The sequence below is a fragment of the Wyeomyia smithii genome, chromosome 1 (genome assembly GCF_029784165.1).
Source record: "Wyeomyia smithii strain HCP4-BCI-WySm-NY-G18 chromosome 1, ASM2978416v1, whole genome shotgun sequence".
Taxonomy (NCBI): Eukaryota; Metazoa; Arthropoda; class Insecta; order Diptera; family Culicidae; genus Wyeomyia; species Wyeomyia smithii.
Window position 1 is genome coordinate 180,346,783 of NC_073694.1, and position 26,383 is coordinate 180,373,165.

General features: G+C 36.3%; 1 protein-coding gene across 1 annotated transcript in view; it reads right to left on the bottom strand.

The window, feature by feature from the left end:
- The window catches only part of LOC129717698 (myosin-I heavy chain), a 130,574-nt gene that overhangs the window by 16,995 nt on the left and 87,196 nt on the right, over positions 1-26,383 (bottom strand). The window contains exons 4-6 of the mRNA XM_055667797.1: positions 13,200-13,307; positions 12,162-13,133; positions 10,932-12,097 (exon numbers count right to left, since the gene is read on the bottom strand). Of these exons, the coding sequence (XP_055523772.1) occupies positions 10,932-12,097; positions 12,162-13,133; positions 13,200-13,307 (2,246 nt within the window). The remainder of the gene's footprint in view (positions 1-10,931; positions 12,098-12,161; positions 13,134-13,199; positions 13,308-26,383) is intronic.

A 26,383-nucleotide genomic window follows, 5' to 3' on the forward strand; every position in this document is an offset into this window, starting at 1 on the left:
ATATATTTTTTCTGCGAGCGGCGGGAACACAGCTCAAAGCAGCATAAAGAATTTTGGTGCAAAAAATGCTACACGCAGCGCTTATGCTGGGCAAGAAGTGGCAGTGAATAGTCACTCTGCGCATATTGAGGAGAATAACAAGCTTTTGAGACAAACATCTCAAAAATGTTCCAAAAATGTTTCATAAATGGTTCACAAATATCTCAAAAATCCTCAGAATAAATCACAAAAATGATTCAAAAATACTCCAGGAATAACTCACAAATATTTTAGAAAGTGTTTAAATGTTTCAAAAACGTAATTAAAATCTCACGGTAAATTTAAAACTAATGCTTTCGAAATGACTCCAGAATTACTAAAAATCTCAAAAATGTCTCTAATCGTGGCAAGACATTTATCTTAGAAAATGATTCAAAAATTTTCCAGAAATGTTTTAAAAACTGTCTCAAAAACGTAATCAAAATATCTCTACAAATGTTTAAAATCATTTCAAAATGACTCCAAAATAACTAATAATTATCGCATAAATGTCTGAAAAGTATTTCAAAAACTTGGCAAAAAAGTCTCAAATAAATTACAAACATGTTTCAAAAACATTCTAAAAGGTTTCAAAAATGTCTCAAAAACGTAACTAAAATAACTCAACAAATTTTCAAAAAATGTTTTCCCAATGATTCCCAAACTAACTCAACAGAATCTCAAAAATGTATCAAAATGTGGCAAAAATGTCTCAAAAGTATTAAAAAGTTTAAAAAATGTTCCTGAAATGTTCCAAAAATCTATCAAAAATGTTTAAAATGTATTTTTGAAACCATTTCGAGAAAACTTTGAAACGTTTTGAGATACATTTGAGATACAGATAGATTTTTGAAACATTTTTGCAACATGTCTGACTCATTTGTAAAATATATTATTTTACAAATGAGTCAGACATGTTGCAAAAATGTTTCAAAAATCTATCTGTATCTCAAATGTATCTCAAAACGTTTCAAAGTTTTCTCGAAATGGTTTCAAAAATACATCAAAATTGAAAAAAATGTCTTAAAAATGTTTGAAAAATGTCTCAAAAACGTATTTAAAATATCTTAACAGAGTCTAAAAATATTTTCAGAATGACTCTGAAATAACTCAAAACTCTCTCAAAAATGTCACAAAAATATTTTAAAATTGTTTCAATGGTGTTCCAGAAATGTGTCAAAAATATTTAAGATATTTATATTACATAATTTTAATATATTTCAATAATGTTTTGAAAATATCCCAGAAATATTTAAAAAATCCCTCCAATACGTTTCGAGAATATACCGAAAATTTTTAAAAATGTCTCAAAAAGGTTTCAAATATGTAATTGTTTTTGGAAAATCAAAAATGTTTTAAATAACTCGAAAATATAAAAATAATTAAAAATATCCCAAAAATGTTATAAAATGTTTCAATAGTGTTTCAAAAATATCTCAAATTTTTTTAAAAATATTCTAAATATGTTTCAATAATGTTCCAGAAATGTTTTAGAAATATTTCAAAAATATTTAGAATATATTTCAAAAATGTTTGAAGTGTGTTTCAGATATGTTTAAAATATATCTCAAAAATGTTTAAAAAAAATCTTGAGACAAATTTTAAAAATGTTCCAGAAATGTTTCAAAATATAATCAAAAAATGTATCAAAAAATTAAAAATATATCTTGAAAATGTTCCAGTAATGTTCAAGAAATGTTTCAAAAAAAAAGTGTCTCGAAAATGTTGAAAAAAGATATTTTTAGAAATGAAAAAAAAACATTCAGCAAAGTTTCAAATATGTTTACATAATATCTCGAAAACGTTTTCAAAATATCCCAATAAAATTTTAAGATGTTCCTAGAATGGCTTCAATATAACTCAAAACTATCTCTAAAGTGTCAAAAAACGTCCTATAAAAATTTAGAAACGTCGCCAAATTGTCTTGAAAATGTTCCAGAAATGATTTGAAATCATATCAAAAATGTTCACAAAATATCTTAAGAATGTTTCTCTATTGTTTCTAAAATGTTCTAAAAATGTTAAAAAAAAAAAAATATATTTTAAAACTGTTTCAAAGGTGTTTCAGAAATGTTTAAAAATATATAAAAATGTTTAAAAAAAATCCCCTGAGAATATTTCAAAAATGTTCCAGAAATATTTCAAAAATATCTCAAAAATGTTTAAAAATTGAAAGTTTAAAAATACTTATAAATGTTTCAAATATGTTTCAATAATATTCCAGAAAATATTTAAAAAAAAATGTTTCGAATATATCTCATAAATGTTTAACAGGTGATTTCAAAAATGTTTGAAAAATATTCGAAAGGTAATTCAGAAATGTTTTAAAAATATCTCAAAATTTAAATAAAAAATCCCATATAACTGTTTTAAAACTGTTCCAAAAGTATATCAAAATATTTTAAAAAATATCTTAAAAATGTTCTAATAATGTTCCAGAAATGCTTCAAAAATACCTGAAAAATGTTAAAAAATGTCTCGAAAATGTTTAAAAAATATCATTTATAGGTTTCAAAAATGTTTCAAAGGTGTTTCAAAAATGTTTACAAAATATCTCGAAAACGTACTCAAATTATTCCAACAAAATTTGAAGATTTTTCTAGAATGACTCCAAGCTAACTCAGAACTTTCTCAAAAATGTCAAAATACACCCTATAAATGTTTAAAAACTTCGCAAAATTGTCTCAAAAATATTGCAAAAATGATTCAAAATTATACCAAAAATGTCCATAAAATATCTTTAAAATGTTTCGATTTATTTCAAAAATGTTTTGTTTAAAATATATCTCAAAAATGTTGAAAAGCGTTCCAGAAATGTTTTAAAATCGCTAAAAAAGTTGAAAAAAAATCCCCGAAAATGTATCAAACAATCTCAGGAATGTTCATTAAGCAGACAGTATGTGAAGTAAAGAGAGCGAAAAATAAGCGAACTGGAAATATGATACAGATTCGAAAAATATACCCGTCGGGATGCGGTATAATTTTCCAAATCTGTATCATATTTCCGGTTCGCTTATTTTTCGCTCTCTTTACTACACATACTGTCTGCTTAATGAACTTGCGTGTTAACGGAAAAAAGCCGTTGTTAAAAATAAAAATTAAGTTCGAAAAATCTCAGGAATGTTTGAAAATGTCTCAAATATGTTTCAATGATTTTTGTAAATATTTCAAAAATGTTAAAAACATATCTCATAAATGTTTCAAAGGTGTTCAAGAAATGTTTCAAAAAAATCTCAGAAATGTTTGAAATATATCCCAAAAATGTTATAAAATGTTCAAATATTTCATTAATACTTACAAAATCCCCTAAAACCGTTTTAAAAGTGTTCCAGAAATATTTCAAAAATATATTGAAAAATTTTTAAAAACATATTTTAAAAATGTTACAATAATGTTACAGAAATGTGTCAAAAATACCTGAAAAATCTTAAAATATGTCTTGAAAATGTTTAAAAAATATCTTTAAAAAGGTTTTCAATAATGTTCCAGTGATGTTTCAAAAATATTATTTTAAATGAACCTCAAAACTGTTTTAAAAGTATTTTAGAAACGTTGCAAAAATACCATTTTTCTTGAATCGATAATCTCGATAATGTTCCAAACACGCTTCAAAATTATCACAAAAATGTTCAAAATATGTCTCAAAAATGTTTTAAAAATGATTCACAAATGTTTCACAAATATCTTAAACATGTTTAAAAAATTGAGATATTTTCGAAACATGTTTCAAAGCTGTTCGAAAAATGTTTCCAAAATATCTCAAAAATGTTATAAAAATATTTATAATTATTAAAATATTACAAAAAGATTTAAAATATATACCAAAAACGTTTCAACGATGTTCCAGAAAATGTTACAAAAATATATAAAAATATTAAAAAAAATCTAAAAAAATGCTTCAATGATGTTCCAGGAATGTTTCAAGAATATTTAAAATCTATCTCAGAAATGATTAAAAGATGTTCCAGAAATGTTTAATAAATATATCAAAAATTTCAAAAAACGTGTCATAAAAATCTTTCAATAATATTCTGAAACGATGCAAACATATCACGAAAATGCTAAAAAATACCTTAAAAATGTTCATAAAAATGTCTCAAAAATGTTTCATAAATGCTTCATTTATGTTGCAGAAATGTTTAAAAAATGTCCCAAAAATGTTTTAAAAATGTCTCAAAAAAGTATTTAAAATATTTCAAACATTTTAAAAACTAGTTGGCCCGTAGTGGCTAGCCACTTTCAAATGCATTTTGAACTATTAAAAGTTGGTATTTAATCTAAAATGAATCGACAATTCGATGCACATGGCCAGCGCTGGTTTCAAACATAATCAATTATCTAAACTGCGATAAATCCTTCGTTCAGTAGATCGTGGATTGATTGCTTACTCAAAACCTAAATTAATCCACCTAGCGGTCAGACCCAGCCTTTCTCATTCAAACTTTTATTTGTAAAAATAGATTTACATGAACGCTTCAATTCAATAAATGTATATTCACTCTTAAAAAATATTGATGTAGTAATCTATACATATAAAAATGCAATCCGGTCTGTCTGTCTGTCTGATCCATATAGGCTGGAAAATTACCGAACCGATCGGCGTGAAAATTTGTATGTAGGGGTTTTTGGTGCCGATAAAGGTTTCCATGATAGTTTGAGACCCCTCCCTTTTCTGGAAGGGAGGGGTCCCATACAAATGAAACATAAATTTCTGCACAACTCAAGAACAAACCAAGCAAATGAAACCGAATTTGGCATGTAGATGTTTTAAGGGGAAACAAATATGTCCATAATGTTTTGACACCCCTCCTTTTTTTGGAAGGAAGGGATGCCATACAAATGAAACACAAATTTCTGCACATCTCGAGAGCTAACCAACTAAATGGAACCAAATTTGGCAGGTGAATGTTTTAGTGGTAAAAAATATGTTCCATAATCGACCTTAGGCAACATTTTGGATTGTAAGATAGCAACTTCCGGTTTCTGGAAATCAGCCTAAAATGGACGATTCCCGTTAAATATGAGTATATCTGGAACCAGAAAGATGCACAGAAGCTAAAAATTGATCACAGACACAATCTTGAATTTTAAGATGGTGACTTCCGGTGTCAGGCAAACAGCCGGAAATGACCAAATACCATTCATTATGAATGTTTTCGGAACCAGAATTACGCCCAGATGACAGAAATTGCTTTCACAAGCAATTTTAAAGTTCAAAATGACGACTTTTGGTTTCTGAAAAACAGCCCAAAGTGACCAAATATCACCCAATATGAGTATCTCCGGAGTTAGAATGTTGCAAGAGCACCACTATGAATTGTAGGATGGCAACTTCTGGTTTCTGGAAAACAGCCAAAATGGACGATTTCCGTCAGACATGAGTATCTCCAGATCTAGAATGATACACAGCAGCTGAAATCGACCACACATCCCATTTTGGATTCTAGGTTGGCGACTTCCGGTTCCTGGGAAACAGCCGAAAATGATCGAATAACACCCAACATGGGTGTTTCTTCAACCAGAATGACGCTCAGAGGCTAGAAATTATCTCAAATACCATTTTGAAATCCAAGATTGCGACTTCCGGTTTGTGAAAAACAGCCTACAATAACCAAATACCATCCAATATGAGTATATCTGGAACTAGAATGATGCAATGAGCTAACAGTTGACCTCAGGCAACATTTTGAATTGCTAAATGGCAACTTTTAGGAAACAGTCGAAACAGACCGAATAATACTCAAGATGAATACTTCTGTAATCGAGATGATGCATAGAAACCAAACATTGACCCTTGACACCATTTTGAATTTAAAGACGACCACTTTTAGTTTCTGGAAAACAACCAAAATAACTAAATACCTCTCAATATGGGTATTTCCGGTGTCAGATTGATGCCAGAAAATCTGCTAAAAATGACCGAATACCACCCAATATGAATATATTCAGACTTAAGGCGATGTACAGAAGCCAAAAGTCGAGGATATTGTCATTTCGATAAACCCAATCATTTCAAACGAATCGTTATTTGACTTTGATCTTATCCTTTGGCCGATTCGTCGTGCATTTGCAGACATTTAACACATCGCAAGGAATCAATTAAATTGGAACGTTCAAAAAGTACGATACCACATTTAAATTATGTTGAGGCCACATATATCGATCAAAGCAGGTATAGTTCTGAATAGTCTTTTAATTTCTTCGCTTTCCATAACTTTTGAGCCACATATCAAATTGTTATGAAGTTTGTTATTTGTAAGTTCGAGAGATGACTCGTTCGTATGACACTAGTTATGTTCAAATAAGTCATGTAATCTTTGAGATAATAGACTTCCGTTGTTTTATTAACAATTTAATACATAACGGTTGCTTAAGTTCGATTATAATTAAATGAAATGGGAACGTATAGGGCAGCCAAACTTTTAAACCACGTTTTCAATCATAATTCATCAGTTACCCCTCAACTAGCTCGTTCATTTTATATCAATATTGTTCAAATCGGTTGTGTAGTTTCTGAGATAATGAAGTTTCGTGATTTTCACATTTCGACACATTACAGACGAAGTTACAGTCCGCTTACAGTAAAATTCAATAGGGTGTTATGAGGCAGCTATACATTTCATTTGACACTAATTTTGTGAAAATCGGGTCAGCCATCTTTGAGAAAAGTGAGTGAGTCCAAGTAGTCTTCGCTATATGTTCCTTTTCATAGCCTGATTTCACATTTTTAAGCATAACAGGCAAAGTGATAGTCCGATTGCAAAACAAATCAATAGGGTCTTATGGGGCAACTAGACCTTCCATTTGAAACTGATTTTATGAAAATCGGTCCAGCCATCTCTGAGAAACATGAGTGAGATTAAACAGTCTTCAGAACACGTTTCTTTCCATAACTTTTGAACCACAAGTTCAATCTTCATAAAATTCAAAAGTGAGGGGCCCGTTCATTTGAAATCAATTTTGTTCAAATCGGTTGTGTAGTTTTCGAGATAATGATGTTTCGTGATTTTCACATTTTGATACATAACCTCTAAACTAAAAATCCGATTACAATAAAATTTAATAGGGTCTTATGGGACAACAAGACCTTTCATTTGCAATTAATTTCATGAAATTCGGTCCAGCCATCTCTGAGAAAAGTGAGTGAGAAAAAAAAATCTGTACATACACACACACACACACACACACACACACACACATACAGAAAATGCTCAGCTCGTCGAGCTGAGTCGAGTGATATATCCCATTCGGTTTTGCAAGTGATTGCTATACCTTTCTAGGAGAAAGGCAAAACGAATCTGCATCTCGCTTCTTATACGGATCCACAGTACAGCTGTTTTGTCCAATATCTAAAGACTTTTTCTCCATTATTTGACTATTTTCGAAAAATTGTTTTCAAACGATTAAATTTTTTGTAAAATTTCATAACTTGAATAATAGATCATTTTCTCAATTGTTTGATGTTACATATGTTATATTCAAACTAAACATACAAAATAACTAAAAATAAATGTGATTGAAAAAAAAAACAATTTACAAAAACCATTGCTCATGAAAAAATACTGGATTGCTCAAAAAATATTCACACATGCAAAAGTTTGTCTCTGCAATTTGTTATTAACAATAGCTAAGCTTGGGATAACGAAGTACTGTCCTCTTTTAATCATTGATGGGTAGTTCATATCCCTCTTTAATACTCCGATATAACTTCACACATGATAAAAGACGCGCATTAAACATCTGTCATCTGTGTTCCATCACAGAAAACTTTTATAGTGTTGCGTAACAACATAACAATCCTCATCCCATCACCACCACCTTTGTCTACTTCTTTGTTTTTGTCTTCTTCTACATAAGCAAACAAATATTATTTGATAAAAAATAAAAAAGTTGGCTCACTGTAGCGCATTTGCAGGAAAGTAGATAAACCTATGTTTGACTTTTAAAACTTTAAAAATTTTATGTCGATATATCAAAATATCTTAAATCAAAACTGTTGATCAGATTTTACATAATGTTTAAAAATAATGGCCAATAGCTTAACCCGATCCCGGCGGAGAGAAATCAGTTTTTACCTCAAAAAATGAACTTCAAACTCTTATTACTCATTGTGACATTTTCAAGTATAGTTGTTGAACTTGAATCAAAGTTTGAATGTCACTCGTCGGGAATGGGTTTATCTTATACTCTAAGTTTTTTTGAAACAGCTAAAATTTTCACGTATCAGCAAAATAATTATCCTTTCTCCGTACATCTTAAACGTTGTAGTATACTTAAAGAATTAATTATGGGTACAATATGTGCAGCATGTCTTGTGTAGGTTAAATGTCTTTTCTATTTTCAAAAATATCGAAAAAAAATTAAATTGCTATATCTTTGAGTACAACTTCTTGAGAACATTTTTGTTAATTTTGTTAGAGCTTTGAGTAATAGGGAGAAAGTTGGATAGATTTCAAGTGCGGGTTGTTACGCGTCATAAGCTAAACTTGAAACTCGTTATGATGTTTTGCGTAAAATAGCTTTGGCGAGTTACAGCCGGTTTTCTTCAATTTTTTATAAATGTTCGTTATTAACGTCTTCGGTCAAAACTGATATTTTTAATGAACAAACAACTTTTTGCTATCGAATAACTGTATTATTGAAAAATTACAATTTCAATGCATATAAAAATTGCTACACACTTAAAAAAACCAAACTGCTTATTTCCTCGAGCAAAAAGGTTTATAATCCCCATTATTTTCTTGACTTTTTCATAGTCTATCCTCAATGAACTACAACGGGTACTATTCCATCACTTGACAACCTAATTTTGATGGTAATGCCATGACTTTACAGAACTTATTGGACATGTAACTATAAAATAACGTTCATAATCAACTGACAGTGGTTTGGCTAACTTTAGATGTCATTTACATGCTTGATATCTTTGATACTAAGTCTTTCTTACATCTTAGAATTACCTTCCGCCCTTTATTACGTTTTTGGCGGTTTTTGTCGGTGCACCTGCATCAGAACCTATGGCCATGTGCTAATTTATCACGTGTACCGAATATTAGTTAAGACGCAGTTAGCTTTGATTTCCTTACGACTGGCTTCATATCAGGTGAGAGGAGGTGAGTGGAGGACTAAAAGCAAAGGTAACTTGTAGTCAGAACAGGAGTGTTTGCGTTGCTACCCACAAAAAAATAACAAACTTTAGTGTACCTCAGCTTCAGAGTTTGCTTGGGAAAAAGGCAATTTGAGTAACTTTCGTTTGTCGTGCGCGTGACTGAAAGACAAGCAAACTATATATATATTCCGATGTTTTCAGAATGACTCTAAAATAACTCAAAACTATCACAAAAATGTCACAAAAAATCTCAAGTCTCAAAACCCCAAAAGTCTTAAAAACGTCGCAAAATGTCTTCAAAAAGGTTCTAAATATGTTTCAGAAATGTGTTGAAAACATATAAAAAGTATTTACAAAATATATGCATATATTTTTTCCCAGGACGACTCCAAAATAATTCAAAACAATAAAAAAACGTCGCAAAATGTCTCAAAATGTTCCAAAAAATGTATCAAAAATATATAATGATCAAAACATGTCTCAAAAACGAATATAAGATATATCAACGAATTTTGCAAAAATTTTGAGACATTAGAAGCCATTCTGGAAACATTTTTAAAATTTGTTTAGATATTTTAAATACGTTTTTGGGACATTTCTGGAACATTATTAAACCATTTATGGACAGTTTTTTAAAACATTTCTGGAACATTATTGAAACATTTAAGAGTTTTTTTTTATTTTCGGTATATTTTTGAAACATTGCTGGAACATTTTCAAATCATATAATCTCAAATTGCCAGAAATTATAAAAAGTTTACTATACTAAAAATTGAAAAAAATGTGTAAAGAAACCGAGGTATGAAACTTTGTTGAACAAACGTTATTTTATTTTTATTGCGTACATAGTTTGGTTTTTTTTATTCAGAAGACTTAAAAACCAGAAAAATTTAAAGAAAATAAATATAGAATTAAACAAAGGGTTACGAATAGATAAGTTAACATGAATAAGCAAGTTGCACTTCGTATTTACTACCATCCCCAAAAACAAGGAAACAAAAGTTAAAATTATTATTATTCATGCATATTCAGTGGTATAATTTTCTGTTGAAGTTTTTCCCCATTCAATATTCAATTGCACCTTGAAGCTTTACGACTCTTGCTGCTATTTTGAAAACGAAACTAAGAATTGCAAGCAACCAAACTAAAAACGGGCACAGTTCAGGAAAAAAAGTGAAAGCATAAGATACATGAATGCAATCGAGCATGTTGTTCACTACTATCTAATGAAAGGATTCACAACACGGATGGTACGACATAGACCAAGAGAGTTTCAAGCGGCTTATTTCTTTCACTGCGTAACAACACGGCTACTACTAACAGATAGGAGATACCGACTCACCCTGGGACAGAGCTTACACGAAGTCCATCACTACTATTGAGCATGCTTTATGATTGTAACGATTATTGATACAGATAATCAGTAATAAGGGTTCCAAGCAAGGTCAAGAAGAAGGATGCAAAGATGTTTTTTTTTGTTTTTAGCTAAACCGCGATATGCTATCTACTGTTTTGTTAGACTATCAATCAAGGCACAATGGTCCCAGCTTTGGCTTTACTTATTCAGGACACAACCGCAGAAACAACAACCGAAAGTAAAATTAAAAGCAGGACCAAAGTTAAATTCGCAAAGCTGAAAACGTTGGTAAGTGTCAAACATTTCGTTAGTATTAGTTGAATGTTTACGAAACACATCAAGCAGTTCGTGTTGAAGAAAAAAAAAAACTAAATAAACCGTAACACAGTTACTAATCGATAACATTCCAAACGAAGAGAAACTAGTGCTTCATCACCCGATACTAACCTTTCACTTTCCTCCAGTGCCTTTCGGTCGGCTTCCGCCTGGGCGGCTTCGCGTTCCCTCCGTTCGGCTTCCAGCCGTTCCCGTTTGCGCATTTCTTCGTCGACGCGGCGCATTTCGCGCAGCGCAGCGGCAACCTCACGCGCAAAGACACCCCGCAGGTGACTCTGGATAACGATTGCCGCTCGGCGCTTCTTGAGAAACTCGATCCGCAACTTCCAACCCCTGTAGGCGTGCTGGATCTGCAGTGCTGCCACGCGAAACTTCCGATAGCTGCGCTGCTGGCTGAAGCGTTTCCAGTTGCGCTGTATGACTAGTGCTTTGGAGTTGATTACCTGCTTGCGTGCATCCTCCAGCGGTTCGTGGACAACGCTGCGCAGGAATACTTTGGTTTTGCCCGTTTGCCACTCCGTCGGTGGTACGTTCAGCTCTCGGATCACGGACAGCGCTTGATCCTTGCTGGAGAGATTCCGGAAGCGCTTCGTTAGGCATTGATATCGTTGGACAAAATCGTCAAAAGTTAAATGGACGGGGAAGCCTTCCCTGCGGATCCGAATAATATCCAACATTCCAAGGTATCGCAGCTGGTCTAGCACCATTTGATCGTCGTAATCGTTCGAGAGCTTATCGGCATTAGGCTTGATGCATCGTACGTACCAGGGGTTCGTACTCTGCAGAACATCCACTAACGCTTGCAGCTGCTGTCGGAAGGTGTCACTTACTGTCAGCTTACCTTTGGAAGTTCCTCGCGAAACAGTCCCAACGACTGGAGCCGATTGAACCTGCTGGATTGAGAGTAGATCCTGGAAGGAGGAGATTTCCTGCACGAATGTGTTCGAGCTTCGGCTCATGTGATCGAACAGTACGTCCTGTTGGACATCGCGGTTCTTATCGACGAAACCTTTAACCGTGTAACTGACGCAACCGGCGTAATGCCGAATACCGAACTCCGACTCCCAATGGCGGCGATCTTGACCCTTAACGTAACAGGCGTGGCTTTCGAACTCGGTGTGCAGATTCGTGAGGTATGCCGTGTCCGAACCCTTCGGCATGTGACACTGCTCGGTTAGCAGCTTCAGAATACATCGTGGTGGCTTTTCGATCAGCTCCAGACACTGAGTATTGTCGGTGAACTGGATGTGGGAGAATTTGATCTCCTCCTGGCGGTACTGTTTGGAAAAAAAGCGAAGGGAATGTTACTATCCTTGGTTGAAGGACCGAAATTTTACTTACAATTTCTTGCTCTAATGCGAAGACGTAGTGGTTGAAAAATTTGTGCAGCTTTTCGTTGGTGTAATTGATGCACAACTGCTCGAACGAGTTCGTGTTGAAGTTTTCGAACCCGAAGATGTCCAGCACTCCAAGAAACAGTGACGCATCTTGGCCCGGGTTGATGCACGTGTTGATGTGACTGATGAGCCAGGCAAAGGTTCTCGAGTAGAGCGCCTTCGCCATGGCATGTCGATTCTCGCGAGCTTCCTGCAATTTCAGCGGTATCTCCGTGATATTCCCCCGCACGTTGATCTGTCGCTTCAGGAGTACCTGCTCCAGATCGTTTTCCTGGAGGCCCAACAATTCCGCGACGATAGGCACGATATCTCTGTCTTCCGGGGCGAGCTCGCACCGTTCCCCATCGATATCGGCAAAATTTAAATTACCTAACCAAATTATGGCACTTAAAACTCTAAAAATTCCATCAATTAGAGGCTGTGAGATCTGCAACACGTTGAACGCCAGCCGTAAGGCTTCGAATTTTTTCGATTCCGCAGCGACATCCATGATCGCTTCCCCAGTGGCACCGCAAGAGTTCAAATATCGATAGAAGGAAGCATCCTTCAGATGCAACGAGGTGGCCAGTTCCTTGTTGTTCCTGCCCTCGGCCACCAACTGGTACAGGACGTGATAATTCCGCTCGCCCGGGCTCTGAAACGTTATCCGGGACTGCTCCAGCAGATAGTCCTGGATGATGCAACCCTTAATGCACCACTTGGAGTCGAAACACACCTGCATAAACTTGCCGAAGCGGGAACTGTTGTCATTGCGGATAGTCCTAGCATTACCGAACGCCTCCAGAATGGTGTTCGCTTCGAGGATCTGCTGCTGCACCCAGGTCGAAACGTCACACGTTACCGAGCACAGATATTGGAGGATAAATTTTGTGGTTTCGGTTTTCCCTGCTCCCGATTCGCCCGATATGACACATGACTGTTGATGGGGTGGAAAACATTTAGGTAACCGACTTGCGGCACCAGTAGCAAAAAAAACGCTTACCTGATTTGTGTTGTTGTCCCGTATGTTCCGGTAGGCTGCCTCTGCGAGCGCAAAAACATGTGGTTCCAGAAGACCTAGTTTTTGTCCGTGGTATTTGGATACATATTCCTGTAGACAAAGAAAAACATTAATACATTAGAAAGGTCCAACGCTATGCTATTCTCTTTCTAAAAGGACATTAAACTCTCAACCATTGAATATCACAAGAGCCTCTTTAAGTCCCTTTAAATGTTTAAGGTACAACCCACCCACCACCTAACAGCAGCGCACCGAACGACGGAGTGATATGATTTCGAAGTCAGCACTTTGGCCTCCCACTGGGCATGACGAAACACAAGAAACACTCCCGCCGCGGGTTTCGCTTTATCTACTGACCTATTTACGCTGTGAAGTGTGTGAATGGGCGAGTGTCTGGGATGTTTACGCGCAAGGATAACCCAGTGATTCGACAAGCAAACACAAAACAAAAATGATGACGACAAAAAAGCGGACACGCGAGGTGAATAATTTTTGTTTTGTACCTGCTTCTGTCAAGCCGCATGGAGGTACACAAGCTAAAGAGAGAACGGTTTAAGTTTTGATGTAGCACTAAGTCTTACTTAAACACCGTCTTTTTCTTATTGTTCTGATTTTTTTTTAAACATTTGTCATAATTTTCTGTTTTAAAAGATTCATTTTTTTAAATTTTTTATCACATTTTTTTATGTTTATTTTTAATTTTTTTAGATGATAGATTACTATCCACGCCAACTTTCTAGTATATTTTGGTAATGAGTATTTTTCATGTTTCATACATCACCAAGAACATTTTCGTAACACCTCTGACAAAATGCACACCTTATACCCTATAACTTCCATCAGATCCATAAAACCACCCTAGGAATTTGTCAGATGGTAGGATGCCAGACACGCTAACTTTTTAGTATAATTTAGTGATGGGTATTACTCATGTTTCAAACATCACTAAAATATTTTCGTAACACCTCTGACAAAATGCACACCTTTTACCCTATAACTTCCGTCACACCCATATAACCACCCTAGAAATTTGTCAGATAGTAGATTGCCATGCACGCGAACTTTCTAGTATATTTTGGTGATGGGTATTTTTCATGTTTCATACGTCACCAAGAACATTTTCGTAACACCTATGACAAAATGAACACCTTTTACCCTATAACTACCGTCAGACCAATATAACAACTCTAAGAATCTGTCATATGGTAGATTGCCATGCACGCTATTTTTCTATATATATTGATGATGGGTATTTCTCATGTTTCATACGTCACCAAGAACGTTTTCCTAACACCTCTGATAAAATGCACACTTTTTACCCTATAACTTCCGTCAGATCCATATAACCACCCTAGGAATTTGTCAGATGGTAGATTGCCATGCACGCTAACTTTCTAGTATAATTTGGTGATGGGTATTTCTCATATTCCATGCATCACCAAGAACATTTTCGTAACACCTCTGACAAAATGCACACCTTTTACTCTATAACATACGTCAGATCCATAAAACCACTCTAAAAATTTGTCAGATAGTAGATTACCATGCACGCAAACTTTCTAGCATAACTTGGTGATGGGTATTCCTCATATTTCGTACATCACCAACAACATTTTCGTAACACCTCTGACAACATGCACACCTTTTACCCTATAACTTCCGGCAGATTCATATAAACACCCAAGGAATTAGTCAGATGGTAGATTACCATGCCCGCTAACTTTCTAGTATAATTTGGTGATGGATATTTCCCATAGTTCATACATCACCAAGAATATTTTCGTAACACTTCTGACAAAATGCACACTTTTTACCCTGTAACTTCCGTCAGACCCATATAACCACTATAAAAATTTGTCAGATGGTAGATTGCCATGCACGCTAACTATCTAGTATTATTTGGTGATGGGTATTTCTCATGTCTCATACATCCCCAAAAACATTTTCATAATACCTCTGACAAAATGCACGCATTTTACCCTATAACTTCTTTCAGACAAATATAACCACCGTAGGAGTTCGTCCGATGGAAGATTGCCACGCACGCTAACTGTCTAGTATAATTTGGTGATGGGTATTTCTCACGTTTCATACATCACCCAGAACATTTTCGTAACACCTCTGAAAAAATGCACACCTTTTGCCCTATAACTTCTGTCATACCCACATAACTACCCTAGGAATTTGTCACATGGTAGATTGCCATGCACGCAAACTTTCAAGGATATTTATGTGATGAGTATTTCTCATGTTTCATACATCACCAACAACATTTTCGTAACAATTCTGACAAAATGCATACCTTTTGCCCTATAACTTCCGTCAAACCCACATAACCACCCTAGGAATTTGTCAAAAGGTAGATTGCCATGCACGCTAACTTTCTAGTATATTTAAGTGATGGGTATTTCCCATGTTTCATACATCACCAAGAACATCTTTTCAACACCTCTGACAAAATACACACCTTTTACTCTATAACTTCTGTCAGACCCATATAACCACCCTAGGAGTTTGTCAGATGGTAGATTGCCATGCACGCTAACTTTCTAGTATATTTTGGTGATGGGTATTTCTCATGTTTCAAACATCACCAACAACATTTTCGTAACACCTCTGACAAAATGCACACCTTATACCCTATAACTTCCGTCAGATTCATATGACCACCCTACGAATTTGTCAGATGGTAGATTGCCATGCACGCTAACTTAATAGTAAAATTTGGTGATGGGTATTCCTCATGTTTCATACGTCACCAAGAACATTTTCGTAACACCTCTGACAAAATGCACACCTTATACCCTATAACTTCCGTCAGACCCACATAACCACCCTAGAATTTTGTCAGAAGATAGATTGCCACGCACGATAACTGTCTAGTATAATTTGGTGATGGGTATTTCTAATGTTTCATACATCACCAGTAACATTTTCGTAACACTTCTGATAAAATGCACACCTTCTCCCCTATAACTTCCGTCAGACTCAGATTACCACCCTAGGAATTTGTCAAATGGTAGATTACCATGCACGTCAACTTTCTAGTATAATTTGGTGATGGGTATTACTCATGTTTCATACATCACCAAGAACATTTTCGTAACACCTCTGACAAAATGCACACTTTTAACCCTATAACTACCGTCAGATCCATATAACCACCCTAGGAATTCGTCAGATGGTAGATTGCCATGCCCAATAACTTTCTAGTATATATTGGTGATGGGTATTTCTCATGTTTCATACATCACCAAGAACATTTTCGTAACACCTCTGACAAAATGCACACCTTTTACCCTATAACTTCCGTCAGATCCATATAACCAACCTAGGAATTCGTCAGATGGTAGATTGCTATACACGCAAACTTTCTAGTTTATTTTGGTGATGGGTATTTCTCATGTTTCGTACGTCACCAAGAACATTTTCGTAACATCTCTGACAAAATGCACACCTTTTACCCTATAACTTCCGTCAGATTCAGATAACCACCCTAGGAGTTTGTCAGATGGTAGATTGCCATGCACGCTAACTTTCTAGTATAATTTGAAGATGGGTATTTCTCATGTTTCATACATCACCAAGAACATTTTCGAAACACCTCTGACAAAATGCACTCTTTTTACCCTATAACTTCCGTCAGATCCATATAACCACCCTAGGAGTTTGTCAGATGGTAGATTGCCATGCACGTTAACTTTCTAGTATAATTTGGTATTGGGTATTTCTAATGTTTCATACATCACCAAAAACATTTTCGTAACACCTCTGACAAAATGCACACCTTTTACCCTATAACTTCCGTCAGACCCATAAAACCACTCTAGAAATATTTCAGATGGTAGATTGCCATACACGCTAACTTTCTAGTATATTTTGGTGATGGGTTTTTCTCATGTTTCATACGTCATCAAAAACATTTTCGTAACACCTCTGACAAAATTCACACCTTTTACCCTATAGCTTCCATCAGACCTATATACCCACTGTAGGCCAATAAACAAAAGAAAATGACAAACGATGGTATTGAAAGTGAAGTTGTTAGTGAGACTATATTTTTGACTCCAAGCGATGTTTTGCTCTTGTGGTAAATTATTTTAAAAGAATATGCAAGAAAGTTGGTTTTTAACCGAATTATAATAAACAATATTTAATAACGGATAAATGGTTTCAAAAATGGAGAATCGCTTTTAGTTTTCTTCAAAAGAATTACTTTTGTCTCAACCACGCTTCCAAATGCAAATTACTTACAAATGTAGATGTAACGAGAATGCCAGTGTAGTATGCAAATACGAAACTTATAGTTTTATAGGCTTAAAGTCGTAAACAACAACTGGTGAGAAATCTAAATTTATCGCTTCTTCGAACATCCCCCTCGCATACCTTTTCCTCTATACGCAAGTAGAATATAACTCAGGAAAGAAAGAAAAAAAATAACGCAGAAAGAATGTACGACACAGGGCAAAGGGTCCACTTGAAATTCACAGTACATTCAACTCAGCCCATAAAACCAGCACAGTAGAATATGTATTCAGAAAAGTTATCTGATTTTATGTTGATAACCATCGCCTTCTTCTCGTACGTTTCACGCCCGCCGAGAAGGGAAGGGAAGATCCGTCCCTTTGTGTCTCTTCTTTTGTCCACCCACCTCGGGAACGCTTCGATGCACATGGACTGTCTTCCCACCATTATTAGCCACATTCGTACATAGTTTGGCGCGTAACAATGAACTCCTTTACCTCTAGGAGTTGACCTCAAATGACTGTTACTTCAGATCCCTCGATTGGATTAGTTTTAATTCAATAATATTAGTTTCTCATAGCACACATCCCACGGTCTTGAGCGGAGTAATTACGAACGGAACTGACCGCGACTTCGTCAAGTAATTAAAGTGCATAAAATATGGCGCCACTTCCGTTGAGATTTTTTTTTTTTTTCAAACAAGTTTCTGCTTTGATTACGTTTTCCGGCACACTCTAATTGCCGATCTACCAGAGAGCTAGCTCTAACCTAATGGCCGCACTCTTTTATGCAAACTTTCTCACGCCGAACAACTAACTTTGTATTTTTTCTAGATGTGTCCCCTCGAGTTGGGGGTGGGTGGAAGGAGCGACGACGGGTGGTGTTGGGTACACAAAAAAGCTCACACAGCTTGTCACTGGCTGACTGGCTGAGCCATCATTAGGTGGCGTATATTTTATGCACATTGTGCTGTTCTGTCAAGTTGCTGTCCGCTGCTGGGTCATAAAGTAGCGGACTTGCTACCTTTTGCCACGCTTTGCACCTTTTCAAAGTGTTTTCGACAAGCGTAATCATTTTGTTTATATTGCAATTTGAATGCGAAAAAAAGGCGACCGATTATTCAATGCTGCGTCTGCTAGTCTGTGGTTGGGAAACTGGTCAAACGGCAGGCTCTAAGTGAATGTGCTTCAATGTAAGCTAGCGGGCAAACACCTAGAGGTCGATTAAGAATACATCATTATCTTTTAAGTGCTGTTGGCGGGTGATTGATATGTTCTGAAAGTTGTCGGCTGCTGTACTTTTCGCACCGGATCCTAGCTCCGATAAAGAATGATAGAGGTGAGAAGCCCGCTCAGCATCCTTCAGCTGGTGGATGGATGACTAAACGAAAAACCATGGGAAAATCCCGCTCTCACCTAGTTTTGCAGGGTAAATATTGATATCCAAACTGCTGCGATGTTATGTGGATTCAGCACCATTCCAGAAGTTGTGTACCCAAACCAAACACCGAAATATTTTTGATCCAAAGAAAGGCAGAAATAAGAGCGATTATCGAAAACCGTTTTCAGCATTCCTAATTTTCTGCTTTTTTAAAATCTCTCACTCCCTCTATTCACTCGCCTCCAAACATCTCTCAAAGCAGTGAATCATAAATCGACATAATCTTCGTCGAGCCAAAGTGTTTATACCTACAGCAGGCAGGCAGACAGACAGACAGACATACCCCGACTTACTTTACACCCCCGTGGCAACGCCTGCCGATGTCAGACCAAAAACCGAGCACGCTTTGAAGCTGATACGGGAACCGGGCAAATCTCTCCCAACCAGCTGACGTTTGACCCAAATTCGAAGCGTCAAAAAAGCCGCGAGCTAATCCCGCCGATTTCTGCATACCGTCTTTGACGGATTGCTTTCAAACGTAGCGACGAATGACGTGACGGATGTGAGCCTTATGTTACCTAGGATAAATCATGTTGATTGCAAAGCGGAGCCCTTGATGTAGGTTTGTACTTAACCTGAATATGAAACGAAAAAGAAACAACCACATACTTTGCGGTAAAAAAAACTTTTTTTCATGGCAGGCAATGGATACATGAAAGTGCAAGCTTCTCATTTTTTTCTTCTCCTGACTGACAATCTGTGTTTTATCGTGGTTATCGCCGCATCTATTTGATTGCTTCTTGTGATCGACAGTTTTCGGCGGAGTAAATAAATTAAACTACATTTGCCAGTTTGTCCGTACGTTTCGAGTTACTACTGGCTTTCACTCATCATCAGCGGACTCTAAAATTAACTTTATTTAATATACTTTCAGAACAAAAACACAAAATTCAAACATACAAACTTTACGACTTACTGTACACACCACAACTACTGTTTTGTTTTCGGTTACCTAATTTTCTTCCTTTTCCTGTTTTTAGTTTGCAAATTATAGGGTTGTATGCAGCTTTGAAAACTATAGAGTCTTTTTGTTTGTTAACAACGTTATCATCTCCTCTAACTTTAATATGAAATGTTTCAGCTATTAGTCTTGTATTGTGCTTAGATACCTTTTCTTTAATTTTAGTTTTGTCGAAATCAAACTTATGCCCTGTTTCTAAAGTATGTTGGGCTAAGCCTGTGCCTGTGTCTTAATATTATATTTGTGTTGTTTCAATCTCTTATACAAAAACTGGCTCGTTTCTCCGATATATGATTTGTTACATTGACCACAGTTAATCGCATATACCACGTTTGTGTTTTTGTCTTTTGGAATTTTGTCTTTAGTTTTTGTGAACAATATGTTTTTAATTTTGTCAAGTGGCCTATAAGCAACATCAATCCCAAATTGTTTTAGGTACCTAGCTAGTTTTTCTCCTAAGCCTGTTATGTACGGTATAGTGACTGACAATTTGAATTAGATTTTCGAAAAATGATGCCTTGGCTCATGGTAGATACCGAAACTAATGTAGGTTACAAAATAGAATAATCAGTCATGAGCCATGCTTCGGAAAACTTAACGCAGTTATCGACTAGCATTTCGTTAACTAACCGTCCTTCAGCTTACTGCGCGTGTAACGTCTGCTCAACGGAGCAGAACAATTGCAATGTTGTTTTCTCGATTATGCGCATCCTTAACACCAGACGAACCCAGTTTCACACATAAATCTTTAATATCGGCTTCAAAGTGGTGCTATGTCTTCAGCGACTGTTGTCATTAGTGTGTAATTAACTGTGTGACCCAAACTGGATTGAACGGGGCGGAGTTTAGTTGCTTCCAATTAACCACCATGTACCAGCAATTGAGTCAGAGTCAAACGGTTTTACAACTTTAGGAAAGCACACCAATAATTGGAGTTTTGCACTAACTACATCATATTTTATCGTTTATCGTCGAACTCTTTCACACTAATCAAATATTTCAACGTAGAATTACACCTTGAAACTTTCTGTGTCAGTCTTAATCAAATTTTCCCAACCTTTCTTCCCCGGCACTAAAGTATACATAGGATTTGACTTTGTAAACGATTTGTTGTTATTTTCGTTGTTTGGCTCGCTCGTGTTCAACAATACACCCAACGGCAGTATAACCCTTAGTAGTCACGTATAAAAGCTAGAATGCAGAAATTTAGACTCTTATTGTATAACCGATCACTGCAGCAAGAAAATGGGTTTGTATGGTTATAGGTCCGTCCACTATGGAAGGCTTCAGTCGAATGAGCGAATATATTTTGGATCTCCCGTCTGTGTGGGAAGCACCATCATACAGACATGTCTCTAGCACTGCTTTACTTGTCCGGACATGTGATTCTGTTCGGAACTGGTTCGTCCACTCTCAGCTGTTTGGACACTGCTAATCGTTAGTTGTGCGTATACTGGTAGCGTGTGTTCACTTGTAACATGTGTTGTTTGCTTGCTTGCAGTGTGTGAGAAAATTATAAGAGAACTAGAATCACTAGAATAATCTCGTGTCATCGGTGAATAGCATTTCCTATTCCTATTGTAGCACCTCAAAATTATTCAATTTTTTTTTATTTATATCGGTTACTTGCCAAAACGTTGTTAATAGTGATAAAGAGTTATTGAACAATTTCCTTCTTCAAAGAAAAATTCTGCTCCACCCACGCTACACACAACTTCAAATAAAAGTTTTCGGGGCGATGTGCCATGGGTGTTGTCACAATAGGGGCACCAGGTAAGTCTGTTAATTTTCTGGTCATTGCAAATTATCATGTGCATACGACGCGGGATTATTCCTTTTTTTTTTTTGTTATTTCTGACAGGAGTTTTAACTTAATTCTCAAACGACTTTCCCGAATTGTTGTACTTGTTGTTGTTGAACAGTGTGTGAAAAAGTAAGGAAGGATATTTTCGGGCTCGAGAATAGTTTCGTATGTTGCTCCTAAGCCCAGAGATTCTATTTTAATCACTGCCGAAAATACCCGCTTTTACCCTACTTCGCGCACAACGTTCGTCTGTATACCTACAAACAGTGCAGCTTAGTTCGTCCCTTTTTTCAAATTGTTTCATTCCATCACTTGCGCAGTGTCCCCAATTTAAGAGCCTCATAGTTACAAGGTAACAAATTAATCTTGAATCCACCAAAAAGAACAATGTGGTCTTATATTGGTCTGATCAAGTCCATTACTTAGGATCAGCTCCATTATATGAAATTTATTCTGAAAAGGCGAGTTGAAAATAAATCTTCGAATAGTTTGCAAGTTTAAACATCCAGACAGGCAAAGCAAGAGAAGAAAATAACTCGTCAATTTTTTAACACGAAATATATTTTTCAAATGGTATAAGAAATAATTTTTTTTCTTATAAAGTAAACAATCTTTCTATAAGCCAGAAGGCATACGAAAATCTGTCAGGAATGATACACTTTTTTTTTCAAACTTAAAAAACCGACGTAAAATTTTCAGAGCTTGAACTTGAACGACTGCACATTTTGTAGTTGCTCCTTTATAATCGATTTTATTTAGTTAAGTTGCACAAGGAACCACGTATATGGCTACTTGGTATTAGTTTACCATCTTCAGTGTACAACAATTCAGTAGCTACCGCTTTGTATGGATCGATAACTGCGCCGGCCACGTCCTTACGATCGTTGGGGTAAGGAAAGAGTTGTAACATTCGTTGTTATCGGAGACCGAGTTCACCTCTGCATCCCCACGACTGCGGCGGAAAGGAAGGGTTGTGTCACCATGGTAAGCTGCCGTTCCAAGCATAGTTGTCCCAGCGTACATAAGGTTTGTGTAGAACATGGGACAACTATGCTTGGAACGGCAGTAAGTGACTGAGTCAGACAGTGTACCTTCGAGGAAGCAAGCGCACGTTGGTCGACGCGGTTCTTATGGGGAACTTCCATAAATGACGTAGCTTTTCTATGTTTTTTTTTCGAAGAAGCTTTACCTTCGAGACATCAAAAGAGTATAAGCTCACCTAGCAACCATTATTTGACCTATTGTAATGGGGAAGTTTTGTCAACTCGAAGTCTGTGCAAGGCGTACGTGAATGGTTCGATGTTGTGAAAACTTGACCTGTTATGTGCTTGACCAAAAACCTTACATGCCTGACGGAGTATCCGGGTACCAACACATTGAAATTTTTGTTACTTTGACAATTATCATCCGATTTCAATCATTTCAGTAGGGTCAGTAGGTTCAGTAGGGAGAATTTAATCATTCACGGAAATCCAGTTTTCTGGGGCTAGGTTCCCAAACTGAGGTTTTTTTTTTGGTAATTTTACAATATTATTGTGACAATTACAATTGATACCTCATATGACTACTTTCAGAATCGGTATGATGTTCATAGAGCAGAAAACTACCTTAGTAGTTATTTTGAATATTAAAACGGCGACTTCTGGTTACTGGAAGAGAAACAATATTACCCTAATGCCATCCAAAATGGGTATTTTCAGAACCGAAGTAATCTTCAGATGCCATTTCAAAATTTAGGATGGTAACTTCCGATTTCTAGGAAACAGCTAAAAAACTTCCGCCTTAGCTGGGCATGACTGTCGCCCGTTTTCCTTTATTGCTATAACATTCAAATGCTTAAATCCAAAATTTGGGCCCAATATCATAAAATCTGATTTTTTATGACTTTTCGAAGCTTGACAAACTGACGTTTTTTTTGCCATATTTTTTAAAAAAAAGTACAGTACTTCGAAACGCTCTGCAGCTTTAGCGGTAATTCGGATTTTTTTGGTGTCAAAGCGAAAGTTGTTCAAAATACCGTGTGAAAAAAAACCTCTTTCGTTAGATATTGTGAAATTTGGTCATAGTAGGCCTGACACTAGAAAGATTGATGATGTCCATAGAGCAACTTTTCAATGATAAATTTTGTATCACAATGATTGATGGAAATGCGGCAATTCTTTAACAAAAACAACTTCTGCTCAACGCTGTTATACTTGTAAAGCTACAATATCGGCGTTTAACAACGTAAACGAAGATTTGAATTACGGAATATCTTCGCTTCATGATTGTATACGTTGTTTTGAGTGCATGATTCATATTTCAAATCGGTTGGGATTCAAGCGCTGGCGAAAATCTGGTTTCAAACCGAAGTATGAGGCCACTAAAAAATCAGGTTAGACTTAATCGATGTTTCAGGTCAGCAATATCAATCAAATCGCAATAGTATCTATAGAAAGGATGACCGAAGAAGCTCAAGAGAAGAGTAATTAAAGAATTGACGTTAATAATACGAGTTAAAATACCCGAGAACATTTTACTCGCAAAAAGAGTCGAGATAATATGAATAGTGATAAATTCCATCATCCATAGATCCAATAATCAACACTAGTTTTGAAAAGGTAATTGTAAAAAAACTTCCAGATGAAGTATTATTTCTATTGAAGAAAATAATTGTTGAATCAGGGAGAGCTGATGATGAATCTGATCACAATCACAAAAATGAAGAAAAGGAAGAGGAAGATGTTGATGATGAAAAAGAAGCTGATGATGGTTTTGATTTGTAATGTTGTTTTAATTTTTATAAAAAAATCATTCATATTATAGAAAAATTTGGTTTTTTGAGCAGTCGTCCAAAAATAACGTAATCTTTTTCAGTGAGAAGGACGTACTGGGCCGTTGCTTGTGGTTAAAGATCATATAATTCTATTGAATAAAAGAGTAAGGGAAAAGTGCCAAAAAATCATTAAAAATTGGATCACGTGCTTTATGGAATGCCCCAAATAAAAAATGGATAACAGATTCCATGATTTTGTCGCATTTATCGACAATTTTTTTGCTTGGGCAGCCTTCGTATGAAGTCGCCCCACTGTGCACTGCCCGGCAGCCTATAAAAAGCGCTCTTCACGGCAACGCCAGGGTTCACTCGTTCAGTTTTGATTTTGAGATTTGCCGCAATTGTTTCTGTCCACGCCACACCGATGTAAACTGTCCGAGTGCACGTGCCTGCTACCTGTACCAGGAGAAACACTATAAAATTCTGCACATTTCGCGCAAGTGAAGGCAATAAGCAAAGTGTCGCTGTTTTGTGTTACACCGCATTTCTCTGGGCAAGTCTTTCCTCTATTGGTGTGTTTTCTAGAGGTGGGCAATCCGCTCACGAACTGATCTAAAGAGCTGGTTCTTCAAAGTGAGTGAGTGATCTATCGCTCTTTTTTAAAGAGTGGTAACTCACCCCTTACTTCTAGCAAAAAGCTGAAACCGATTTTGTTGATTAGACACCGCAAGCGAGAGCCATATGAATGTTTTACACCCCAAGCGCAAAGCGGCGTGCGACACTGCAATAGAACTCCCAGAAAATAGCTACCGCCGGCTGCCTGCTCTCCTATGCATAACCATCCACCCGCCCCGGGAATAAAAAATAAAATCTACTTGCCACAGTTCACACACAGCACACGGGCTGGCTAACGCCGGGAAGCAAACGAAAAGTGGAACGAAAAGAGCGAAAGAACTGGTTCACTGCTCTTTTGAATCTATGCAGACAACCCGCTCCCGAGCTGATCAGAAAATCAGTTCTTTAAAAGATCGAAATCTTCTGATCGCGAGCGGATTGCCTGCGAGTCATCGGAAGAACCAGTTCTTCTGAGATCGAAAGATTTCGCTCTTTCAAAGAACTGAATATTTTGATCAGCCTGCGAGCGGATTAGTCAACCCGTGTACCTGTGTATGGACTGTTAAAAGTTGTTTTTTTGCATGCTTTTGCGGCTGGCTGGTGGCTGGGTGATGAAAAATGCAAGTCATGCATATCAAGGCAGACGTTTGGTTGCAGCTTGTTTCTGGGAGTTCTATTGTAATTTTGCGCGCGACCTTGCCCTTGGCAAATCGGGTGTAAAGCTTTCACCTGGCTCTCGCTTGCGGTGTCTGATAATTAGCTACACTGATAAAAACCAAAAAATATGTAGGAACGAAAAGAGCGAGTGAGCTGTTAAAAAGACCTAGTTCATCTTATTGAGCGGAACCGCTCTGATCCGCTCACTATAGTGAACCATTTTACCCACCTCTAGTGTTTTCCGCTCGTTGTAACCTATTAAAACGTTCAACGATTCACACGGACGTAAGCAACGGGCTCGACACAGTTGACGTCCCGTTGGAAAAATTGCACTTTTTTTTGGCTTTTCTGGCCTTCAGAAGGGGTTTTCAGCGATTCTGAGTTCATTCCGGGATTATGTTGTGTTTTAGCCGTTTTCTGACCGTAAGAAGGGGTTTTCATCAATTTTGAGCTTAATTTAAGATCTTTTTCTATTTTGGCCTTTTCTGGCCTTTAAAAGAGGTTTCTATTTTGACCTTTAGAAGCATTTTTCAGCGATTCTGAGCTCAATTTGGGATCATTTTCTATTTCGGCCTTCAGAAGCACTTTTCAGCTATTCTGAGCTCAATTTGGAATCATTTTCTATTTTGACCTTTTCTGACCTTCAGAAGCATTTTTCAGCGATTCTGAGCTCAATTTGGGATCATTTT